Source organism: Notamacropus eugenii, chromosome 5, assembly GCF_028372415.1.
Source record: "Notamacropus eugenii isolate mMacEug1 chromosome 5, mMacEug1.pri_v2, whole genome shotgun sequence".
Lineage (NCBI taxonomy): Eukaryota > Metazoa > Chordata > Mammalia > Diprotodontia > Macropodidae > Notamacropus > Notamacropus eugenii.
Window position 1 is genome coordinate 458,788,036 of NC_092876.1, and position 12,047 is coordinate 458,800,082.

At 41.8% G+C, this 12,047-nt stretch overlaps 1 protein-coding gene across 3 annotated transcripts in view; it reads left to right on the forward strand.

Annotated features, from left to right (window-relative positions):
• The window catches only part of MAP3K15 (mitogen-activated protein kinase kinase kinase 15), a 145,702-nt gene that overhangs the window by 127,453 nt on the left and 6,202 nt on the right, over window positions 1-12,047 (forward strand). For all 3 annotated transcript variants that reach the window (XM_072615338.1, XM_072615339.1, XM_072615341.1), the window contains 5 exons: window positions 956-1,130; window positions 2,593-2,778; window positions 3,184-3,289; window positions 7,238-7,454; window positions 10,807-10,919. In XM_072615338.1, the coding sequence (XP_072471439.1) occupies window positions 956-1,130; window positions 2,593-2,778; window positions 3,184-3,289; window positions 7,238-7,454; window positions 10,807-10,919 (797 nt within the window). The remainder of the gene's footprint in view (window positions 1-955; window positions 1,131-2,592; window positions 2,779-3,183; window positions 3,290-7,237; window positions 7,455-10,806; window positions 10,920-12,047) is intronic.

A 12,047-nucleotide genomic window follows, 5' to 3' on the forward strand; every position in this document is an offset into this window, starting at 1 on the left:
GGAAAGAAACTAGAGATACTAAGAGCGGGAGAGTCAGGAAAAAAATATATATTCTGGATATTGGGGTCAGCTCATACAAAGGCATAGAGATTGGAGATGGATTGCTGTAAATGTAGTACAGTTTGATTGGATCTAAACTGCAGAGTATTACAGAAGGGACTAATGTATAATTCTGGAAAGGTAAGCTGAACCCAGGTTGTAAAGTGTTCTAAATGACAGATAGATTACCTAGCAGTAATAGGGAGCTATTCATGTTTATTGAGTAGAGGAGGGACATGGTAAAACTGTCTTTTAGGAAAAGCATTGTCCAGGAAAGGAAAGTACGAGGGGTAGTATTTTAAATGAATAGTGTCGCTAACATTATGCAGGTGATTGGGGTTTTGAGAGACTTTTCCCCTCTTCCTTGGGCATAATTATTGCATCTACTATAGCTAAACTGAAATTTCAAAATACTAAAAGACTTTAGAGGTAGCCTAGTCAAGCCTCTTCATTTATAGATAATGAAACTGAGGGAAGTTTAAGTGACTTGCTCATAGTCAGATTAAAAGTATCTGAGAGGAGATTAGAACCCAGGTCATCCCATTCTGGAGCCAGTGCTCTTTCCACTGTGCCAGGCTGCATAGATTCAAATTCTGCTGACTAGCACGTGAACAAGTCACTTAAATTCTCTGAATGAGCCTTGGTTACTTTATCCATAAAATGGGGGAAGGATATACCTGCTTCACTGAGTTGTTGTAAACATCAAGTGGAGATGTAGGGGAAGATGCTTCTAAAGCAGTTTGGAAACCTTATGTAAATCCGAGCTACTATTATAATGACTCAATAGAATTGTCTATTTCTTTCTGATAATTGGGAAGGAAATGGAGGATTGCTGAATTTGCATGACTGCTTTCCTCTTCTCAGTTCCCCTTTCATAGAGGCCTGAGCTCAAGATTGTGCCTTGTTTCACCCCCAGCGTTCCTGATGAAAACTCTATCTCTGAAGATCGTAGCATGTCCCCCTCCCTGGAGGACAGAGACTCTGGGCTCTTTCTGCTGAGGAAGGACAGTGAACGCCGGGCCATTCTGTATAAGATCCTCAGAGAGGAACAAGATAAGGTAGCCTCGAACCTGCAGGAGTGTGTGGCCCAGGTGAGATGGTTTAGGGAGATCCTTTTGGGGAGACAATGTATTCCAAGGACATCCCTTCAGATTTCAGTTCCCGGTATGGGCAGTCAGGGAGCAGAGGTAGAGCCCGCTTGCTCTTAATCCATCAGAATCCCTGCATTTGCCATAAACCCAGTGGCATTTCCAAATCCTGCTCCTTTTCTTTCCTCCTCCCTAGATAAGGTCATTTGCCAAAGGCTCCAGGTACAGTGATGGGAGAACTCTGCTCTTGTGGTGGTGAGCTGGCACCCTCTTGAGGGAACTTCAAATATAGACCGGAGTTCTTTAATTAAATCTGCTCTGACTTGTAAGGGGTATCGCAGGCCAGCACATCTGGGGAGCATGAATCCAGGATTTCCCAAATTCCTTAGAATTCACAACTAATTTAGAAAATGACAGAATTTGACTATCTCTCAGGGCATTGTGCAAACCTTAAAATCGATACAGGGGTGAGACGTTAATAAAATGATGATGATGCTGACGCCATAATAGAATGAGAATGAAGTATACTGAGGATGCTTCTGGGAAGCTTTGCATCTTCCTGAAGAGGATAAACTTATAGATCCCCAGGTCATTCCCTTTCCTTTCTCAATAAGTTCCATACAATTTTTCTCTCACAATTTTTCTCTCCTCTCTGACTCCTGCCCTGATACTAGACGACTACAACATACATGTTGACTCTCCCTCAAATACTCTAGCTCCTCAGTCTCTCATGAGCTATTCAGCCACACACGAAGTCGGTCTTACCGTTACTCACAAATGTACCACCTCTATGTTCAAGAATTTGGAAATCTTCTCTCACCATAATCCATTGACTTTTCTTTTCTCCCTCTGCCTTCCCTTACAAAACCCTCTTCATTCATCCATCTGGTGACTTCTAATCCCTTGACCATTCACTTCTCTCCCAGTCCATCCTCTCTCCTCTTCTTGCGTTTCCTGCTACTAGAGAAGCCCCTCAGGCTCACAACCTAGGAATAAATCCTGGACTAATTCCCCCAGATCCAATCTGTTGTCAAGGCATCTTTGCAGCATCTCCTAAATATTCTCCCTTCTTTCCTCTGACATGTTCATCAGTCTTACGGAGACCTTAGAAAACGAGTTTGACTCCTTAGGACTCTATGTTACATTCCTGTATGCTTGAGCCTTCAAATCCATAAGATCCATCAGAATTACTTTTTGTCCAGAATTTAGATCAGAGATCTGCTTGCATCGGATTAGACCTAAAGATGAAGTAGTTTGCAAAGGCTTCTCTCAATATAATTGGATGTAGTCAAAACTAGAGCAATTTCGGATTGCACATTTGTTTCGGGGCATGCAAATTTGTAGCAATAAATATTTTTGATTCAATATACTGTTGAATTTAGTGCAGGTTCTTTTTTAGGACTTGAAATGTTTTTCCTTTCTTCTTGGACATGGTTGTGCAGTTAATTCGGTTTTGTTTTGTCAGAGTTCTGAAGAGCTGCATCTCTCGGTGGACCACATTAAGCAGATAATTGGGATTTTGAGGGACTTCATCCGCTCCCCTGAGCACAGAGTTATGGCATCCACTATATCTAAGCTAAAAGTTGATCTCGACTTTGACAGCACTTCTATCAATCAGATTCACTTGGTTCTGTTTGGATTTCAGGATGCTGTAAGTCTTCTGTCTCAGTCCCACTATTATAGAAATTTAATGAGCTAGCCCAATTAGCTAATAACCATATCATGAAAATCTTAATGAGCTGCTTTCCAGGTCTCCCTGCAGGGTAGCTGTCTCTTCCTGTTTTTGTATTTTCCCAAACTCTTGGATTTCTGTGTCACTTGACAAGTATAAGAAGCACACTCTTTTAATGTCTCTGCGTAGTCTGAATATGAGACTTATACGTAATTGGAAATAATAGCCTCTGAAAAGTCATGACAGCCAATGGGTCTTTCCTAACAAGCTGTGTTTTGAAGGGAGGATCATTGTTCTGTTCGTTCATCCCTCCCACCCAGATAACAGGCTGGGCTGAGGTCGTTTTAACCTTCTCTGCTTTTTTTTCCCCAAAATTATTTTCAGGTGAGTAAAATCTTGCGGCATCATTTAATCAGGCCCCATTGGATGTTTGCGATGGATAACATCATACGTCGAGCAGTGCAGGCCGCTGTGACCATTCTCATTCCAGGTAAAGCCAGACCCAAATTCAAGTCAGAGCTTCGGCCTGCTGGTGAAAACCTTGATAAAAGGTCAATCAATCGACATTTATTAAATGCGGCATTATGTTTCAGGCTAAGAGCTGGCGATATACAAAGAGGTAAAAGACAATTGAATGGGGAGCTCACGGTCTTCCTAAAAGTTCTTACAGCTTGGGAAGGTTCTTTTTTTTTTCTCTTTCTTTTTTTTCCATCTTGGTTGTTATTTCTTCCATACCCTGGCCACGAGCATAGTTATTTATAAGATCGGATTAAGCTCAAGGAACATTTATTAAACCTCCGCTATGGCTCCTTGCGGGACTTTCTTTACTTCTTCTGTATCCCCAGTACTTAGCACAATGCCGAAGCATAGAAACCACTTAATAAATGTTTATTGATTATATTATACCAGGCAAGAGGGAGTGTGGGAAAGCGCACAGCTTTGGTGTCAGGAAGAGCCCAGTTTGAATCCTGTCACCCACATTCATTCTGGTGACACTGTCCTCACCAAGTCACTCGACTCTCGGTGCTCAAGGCAATTCTCTAAGACTGTAAATTGGAAATAAAAAGTGCTGGTCTGAATCAAGAGAGGTAATTTTTCACTGGTATAAGGTCCTTTCAAAAAAGATTAAATTACAGGTCTGATTAAAAAAACAAACAAACATGTGCCAGGCATTATATACTAGGAACTGCCAATATATAAAAATGGGAAAACAGTGACCTGGTCCTTACCCTTAAGGAGCTGGAAGTCTTGATTGGGGGAATAAGACAAGTACAGAAATGACTCCTCCTGCTCCCTAATGCAAGCCTGCCCTAAATGGGGGAGGGGGGTGGGCAATGGTAGTGATAATGTGAAACAGCATTGATTAACTTGTTATATAATGATATCGACTGTGAATTTTTGAATTTCCACTGGAAAGCATGTTCTAGAAATTCATAAAACTTCAAATAATTAAAGAAGGCTTTCAGGACCTGATCAGGAGATCAACCCATTAGAAAACGCTTCCAACACAATTCCCAATCCTCTGCTCTGTCATTTGCCCCTTGGACAATTTTATTATCTCCCTTGCCTTCAGTGATTCCTTAATCCAATTTATCATTCCCAACCTTTACTTCAGTCCCATTCCCCCTTTCTAGCTACCTGTTGGATATCACCACCTCAATGTCCTGCCAGCACCTAAAACTACGTGTCTAAAACTAAACTCATCCTCATAAAGTTTACATGAAGACTGTAAAACTATATAAATGATAGGTGGATGGATCATGTTAAATAAGGCTTCACCCTCTAGAAGTTTTGTGATTTTTAAGGAAGAAGCATCAATACAATAAACAAAAACTCCCTCTTACCATCTTTTCTTAAACCCTCTGGACAGTCTTGTAACTGATACAGGTTGGATCCCTATAGAGCAGCTGCTGCTTTGAGTTCTTGGGGTGCCTCTGTGGGTTTGTACTTCTAGTACAAAGGCCCACAAGCCCCTACTAACAATGGCATTTCCCGTTATCAGTCATACTAGGAGACACAATCACCATAGTAAAAACATTGACTAAAATGGCATAAGATTATTTGTTACAAAACTGACCTTCCACAAACCTGGGGCCCATTTTTCCTATAAATATGGTATCTGTGGAAAGAGTGGGCACCGACCAAAGTACTATCATAGTAAGGCATTCCATTCAGTCAACTGCAGTAGCTCCTTATCACAATAGTCCAGGATCACATCTAAAATCGGGTTGGGTGTTTGCTCCCTCCTCCATCTCCCAGCTAAAATCCCATCTTCTGCAGGAAGTCTTTCCTGATCTTTCTTAGTTTTAGTGCCTTTTCTCTGTTGATTATCTCTAGTTTATACTGGACATGGCGTATGTATGCGTAGTTGTTTGCGTGATGTCTCCCTCAGACTGTGAGGTCCTCGAGAGCAGGGAGTGTCTTTGCCTTCCTTTGTACGCCTGTCATTTAGCACAGTAACTGGCACATAGTAGGTATTGATAAATGCCTTATTAATAAATCTTTGACTGACTAGAAAAGGAGAGTCAGGTATCAACACTCTCAACTTCATAGTTAGAGAAACGAAAGTCAGGGACCATCACGGCTGTTTCTCTCATATCCAACATATGTTGATTATCCTGGAACGCTGAAAGCGCTGGATTATAGGGCATCAGAGGAGTTGGATTTAACTCCCACTTCTGGTCCTTTTTTGCTGTCTTTATACATGTTGGCTCCTTTTCTTGGGCCTCAATTCTATCTTTAATAGGAGGAGGTCGGATCAAATGACCTCTAAGGAATTCCTTCTGGATCTAAGTGATGCCTTACAACCATTCAGGAAATGCTGGCCACTCTTTTTGAAAGTTGCGATACCTTTTGTTTTTTACACCAGTCTCATTTTGCTGATAAATTTTCCTTAGTAACAAAGCAATATAGATCATTAATACCAACTGACAAAATGATGATGGATGACTGTTTATGCAACACTGTTTCATGCCTCTGTTGTAAGGAGGGAAGTGTTTCAAGATTGGTCCAGAACCCTTAATAATTGCTAATGTGAACAAATGAACCTTGTTGTATTCTCACACATGATGGTTATACAAATCTCTTAGCAGGCTTTTTTCTGGAAACCCCTACTGTTGAAATGTTAGTGGCAGATTGGCCCCTAAAGTAGAACTTTGAAGTCATGAATCTGTGGTGATGGAGTTGGGGGTGAGGAGGAGAGTTTATTTGGCTGAAATGACTTTCTCCTCTTCTATTGAGTCCATACTCCTTGCTGAAGACACTAATCTCTTTACTCCTACCCTGAATGCACAGCAAACAGCTCAGTGAGAACCTTTCCAACCCATAATGCCTTCCCCAAAGAATATGTGAGTTAGACTTTCACAGAAAGCTTGCAGCGGAGGCTTGGCTTCTTTTGGTATTCTCTGCCAGACTGAGAAGTCCTCAGCATGGAGTGTGGAGGGAAGGAAGGATTTGGGAATCATGTTGGAAACATTTTCTAATGGGTTGATCTCCTGAATCAGGTCCGGAAAGCCTTCTTTAATTATTCGAAGTTTTATGAATTCCTAGAACATCTTTCCAGTGGAAATCCAAAAATTCACAGTCAGTATATAACAAATTAATTAATGCTGTTTTACATTAATTTGCATTACATCTGCATCTGCATTTACATTAATTACATTCCCACCCCTCCCTCATGCTAATGTGAATAAGTTATAGTTAGTTCAATCAGTGGAAGAATTAATTATAATGTAAAGGACATACTTTTACTAAGGGCCTGTTTCAGTGACTCATCTATTGTGTCTTGGAGGTGACTCTTGGGTTGACAAGTCTAAGGAACCGTCTACCAACCTGTTAGACTTTCAAGTTTGGGCTTTGTGGTGATCTATATATCCTTTGTGAGTTATGTTTGGGTGAGGATGGAGGTAGGTGGGGAACTTATCACTAAGTTGGTCTCAGAGTGACAGTAGGTTGCCGCAGCAACCTAAGAAGCAAGAAGGGTTGCGACTTCCATTGATGGAGGGAATCCCCACACTAACAGAATCACACTTCTGGAGGAGGTGTGTCATATGTCACACATGCCCCTCATCTCACTTCTGGCTAAGTGGTCCATATAGAACTTTAGTGTATAGTGTGATGGGGCCAGATTCAGGAAGTCTCCATGTCCAATAGAATGATAATGACAGCGAGGACAATGTCAATCCCCATGTGTGCTGCATTACTGCAGCCTCACAACAACCCTGGGAGGTACATACTGTTATCGTTCCTATCCCCATTTTGCATAAGAAAAAACAGAGGCTCAGAAAGATTGACTTAACCAGCATAGCACATCTCATGTCCGGGGCAGCTTTTCTGATTCTCAAGCCCAGGGCTCTGTCACCCCTCTACTACTCTCCTTCCTCATTCACATTTCCCGCTAAGCATCATTGGTCCTTTCTTTTTCCCTTGGTCTGGCCAGAGCTTCGAGCACACTTTGAGCCAGCCTCTGAAATGGAAGGAGTAGATAAGGATGCAGATGAGGTAGAAGAGGATTGCCAGCCAGGAGATCCAAATGGAAGTGAAGAACCCATTGTTGCTTCTGGAGTGAGCAGGGCTGGCTCTGTATTAACCCTGGAGTCTCAGCAGCATCACAAACTTAACCTTCAGCTGAGCAAGCTCAGACAAGAAACCACCAGGTAATGAACGTCACCCATGGACAAGAGGAACCAAAGGGAAGATGCTGCCATGACCCCGGGGGAAGAATTGCCTGAACCAACATGGGCACATTAGATTACAGTGCTAATAGTGGTTGGGGGATAGGGCTGAATTTTGAGGTTTTTGGGGGGGTGTCTATGACAGTGGGGGTGGGAGCCACTGGGAAATTAAAAGGATATAGGTATATATGTGAGTGTGTGCATGTCTATATATATGTGTGTATACATGTGTATGTGTGTATATATACATATATACATACATATGTATACGAGGAAACAATAAAATGCTTATTTTTGAAAGGATAGGCCTTCAAGGTCTGATTTATTCATTTGTAAGCCCATAGGCTAAGATAGGAACAAGGACACTGCTTTCACTATTATAAGAGATTTGAGTACAGTCCCTTGGAAAGAGACTTGGCTCTGTGGTCAGAGGACTTTTTCAGTGACTCATCCATTATGTCCTGGACATAAGGTTCAATCTCATTCTTGATGCTTACTGACTGTGTGATTTTGCACAAGTTACTTAACCACCTCATTTCCTTCAGGAGAGGGTTGGACTAACATTCTTTCTGGCTTTACAATCCTATCTACAAATGCAGGTTGCCACCTTCTTTGCAATGTGTAGTCTTAGGAGTTCTATGTCTATGGTCCATGAACTTATTTTAAAAAATATTTTGATAACTTTTTCAACAGCATCCACTTAAAAACATTATTTTGAGGTCATAGGTTTCACTGCACTGCTAAGGGATGGGGAGTGGTCCATGACACACAGGGTAAGAGCCTTGTTTAGAGAGCTGTCTAGGGCAGGATCTAGAGTCGCGGAGTTCACTGGGTCAGTGACAGGGTTTGAACCTGGATTTTCTAGCTCCAGTTCAGCTCTCTAGGCCGTGTCACCACAGTCTCTCTCATCGTTAGCTTATAAATTCCTTGAGAATAGGGCTTCTGTCTCATCTTTGTATCCTCACTGCCTAGCATAGTGCGTTACTAAAAATAGCTTAATAAATGCTTGCTGAATTTCTTGGACTCATCCAGGTACCCATTATATCCTCCTCCCACAAATTAAAACAAAGGGCCTTGAGTAGAGGTCTTAGGTGTTTCTGAAGCCATCCAGGTGGGCATTCCACCTTTTTTATTAGCAGGTAGTCCCATATTAACATTATGTTGTTGTGTCCAACTTTAATGACCTCATTTGGGTTGTGATTCCAAGTTTAGTTAAAACTGATGAAAAGTTATGTCTACCCAATGAAAACACCATTTGATTAGGAATACCAATTATCAGCTTAGCAGGTCACCAGTAGAATGTCCCAGGTATTGTGTTGGGCCTTGTGTAAAACTGAACATTTTACCAATGGCTTGGATAAAAGCACCACAGGCTTTTCAAATTTGCAGATGATACAAAGTTGGGAGGGACAAGTTGTAACATATTGGATGACTAGAGTTAGGATGATATAAAAAAGATCTTGATAGACTAGGGCATTGGGCTAGATCTATTAAGAAGAAGTAGGGATAAATGTAAAGTTTTAGTCTTGGGCACAAAAAAAAAATCAACTTCCTAAGTATAGGATGGGGGAATATATTTTGTTTGCCCAAAAACGATTGGTTTGATAAGTCAACAATGCAACGTCAGTCTGAAAAGCTCACATGATCTTGGGTTGCATTAAGATAAGCAGTGCTTCAAGAATAAGGAAGAGATACAGTCCATTTGTACTCATAGCACATGTAGATCGTCTTCACTTTAGGGAGCCACAGACATGGCTAAGCTAGAGTATGTAGAGAATGGCAGGCAGGAATGTGAAAAGCTTTGGATTTGTGTCGTAAAGGGGTCATTTGAGGGGAACGTTTAGCATGGAGATGCCTTGGGAGGATGTGACAGAGAATAAAATTGAAGTTTGTCAGACTGTCAGATGGTCCCAAGAGGACAGTAGAAGAAGCACTGGGTGCAAGTTGCGAGGCCAATTTTGTTTTGATACTAGGAAAATCTTAGAAATGTCTAAAAATGGAATGTAATGCCTGGGTGACTGTGGGTTCCCACCCTTGGAGGTCTTCACGCAGAGATAGGATGACCCTATGGTATACATGTTATGATTAGGAAGCCTTTATGGGTAATTTGATGGCCCTAAAGTCTGAAATTTTGTGACTCATTCTGATGGCGAAGCAGAGGCAGAGCACTGGATCTGCTTTACTGGTCACTGCTTACATGCTTGTTTTCCTCATACGGGCTGCACCACTTCTGAGTACGTCAGGCTGCATGATATTTTCGCACTGGGAAAGGTTTTTTTGCTCTTTGTTAGAGTGAAATGTAATGACTTTATTTTGCACTGTTACAAAGAGTGGACTCCCTGGGGCCAAGTTCTGGGAGGGCACAGTCAAGAGAGACATCAGATGAGCAGTCATGGATGAGTTGTGATGTTTGTTATTGAAGGGAACACACAGACTGATAAAATCACAAGGCTACCAAGTATAGGTATGCCTAAGAAGTATCATGGATTTAACGACTGGAGCACTGTGCTTAGAATCAGGGACTCACGGAGGACATTAACTCTGTGACCATGGTCATGTAGCCAGGCTATGTCTGAACTGCTTTGGTGGCAGGAGTTCCCACGCAAGGTATCTCACACTGAGGAGATCTCAGGAGCCTGGTATATTGACAGGGGTTCACAGAATCAGAGATAAACTGGAAGGGACCTTTGGGGCCATCCAGTCCAGACGTTCTTTCATTTTACAGATAAGGAAACCAAGGCCCAAAGAAGGGAAACGAGTCATCCAGTTACAAACACACTAAGTGGCAGAAGAGTTGTGATTTGGATCCAGGTGTTTTGTCTGCAAATCTGCACTTTTCATTGTTCCAGTCTGTTCAACCTAATGTGGCTAAGTAGGAAATCTGACTTTAGGGCAGATAACATTATAGGGAGCAGCTGAGAGACCAGCCAGTGATGCGGTTTAGGGACACTTCTGGGGTGAAGATCATCCCAGGATGGTTTTGCTCAGGTTTAAGGCCTTAAGATTCTACAGCAGGATGTAGAGTATGATGGCAGAAGTTATTCTGTTATCTTAAGAAAAGTTATCATAAAGTAACAAAGAGTTGTTGGGGCAACATGGAACTAGATATACATGTATTTGGAAGTTTGGTGGGAGAGTGGTTACCCATGTACCCTGGGAAAGAAACGAGAGAGAAATGGGTAATTTCAGGGCTCACGATGTGGGTTTCGATTGCCTTCTTAATTTGTCCTCTATTACTGTCAGGCCATTCTTAATTTTTCTCTACATGATGAAAAGTGTATATTCTTCTTCTTTCTCTTTCTGGTTAATGACTTTATTTTTATGTTTTTAATAGGCTTCTGGAGCACTTGGTTCAAAAAGAGAAAGAGTATCAGAATTTCCTACGGCAGACTCTGGAACAGAAAACGCAAGAACTGTACCTTCTTCAGTTACGGTCCACATCCAATGGTAAGATAACTTTCTACTTACTGAGACTTCAGTGTAAGCTAAAGGAATGCACATCTGGAATGCCTGGGGACTCTCGAGGTGAACACAGCTAGAGGGGGCAGACTTGTAGGGAGCTTTCAAAATCTTGTCCATTTTTTTTAAAGTATTCTCAAAAATTTTCTTTAATAATCCATCCCTGATTATGAGGAATGATGTCAAGTTCATTGGCCTATTGATTGAAATATGCACCTCATTTTTTCTCTTTCTGAAAGCTGGAGAAGACAGGGGCCTTGAACTCACTGAAGACAGGCCCCTTCCTGCACTGCCACCTTTTCACCATTTTCAACCTGTACTTTTTTATTGGTTATTCTCCTTAAAGACAGAAAACAAAACAGGAGCTGATTAGCTCTACCTTCCTGTTCTTCTGTCAGTCATTTACCTCTTTCCCATCAGTCCACTCAGGGATCCCATCCCTTTCTTGACAATCCTCTTGTCTACAACCATAGCTATAAAAAGTCCTCTTTATTTGCAATTTATAATTCATCTCGAGTCTCCACTGCTCTTCGGGGACCTTGCTTTGCCTCCGTTACTGATCAATATCTGTCTTCAATTTGCCTGTTCCCATGTCTTTGACATGCCCTTTTAACTTGGGCACTTGTTGAACAGCCACACTGTCTAATAATAAGTTAATATGCAGTCACACTTGTCTCTTTTGTGAACATGGGCTTTGTAATGACTATCGATATGTTAGGGCTTCCCAGGGCACTGCGGTATCACAAGCCTAGCCACTCAGAAGGACTTCTGAAGCCCAGGAGTGCTTGACATACCAATCAATGATCTTTTGCCAGAGAACTCTAGCCAATCCTGGAGATGCCTGTAGCTACCAGAAACCACAAAAGCAGCCTTGACTAACTCAAGGGCAAGTTCGAGCTGCAGCTAGACTCAAGACCTTGCTCAGGACGTTCTAAACATCCTGCTCCCTGACTTACAGATGTCTGCTCCTTAACCCCCACTCTGTCCCAAAGCCTCTAGAAGCTGTATTATCTCACCCTTTTCCCCACTGAGTAGCTGAGAACTCTCTCCCTGTTTCCTTGCAAGTCCTTCTCAGACAATAAATGTATTTGTAATCTGTAACTGGACCATTTTATT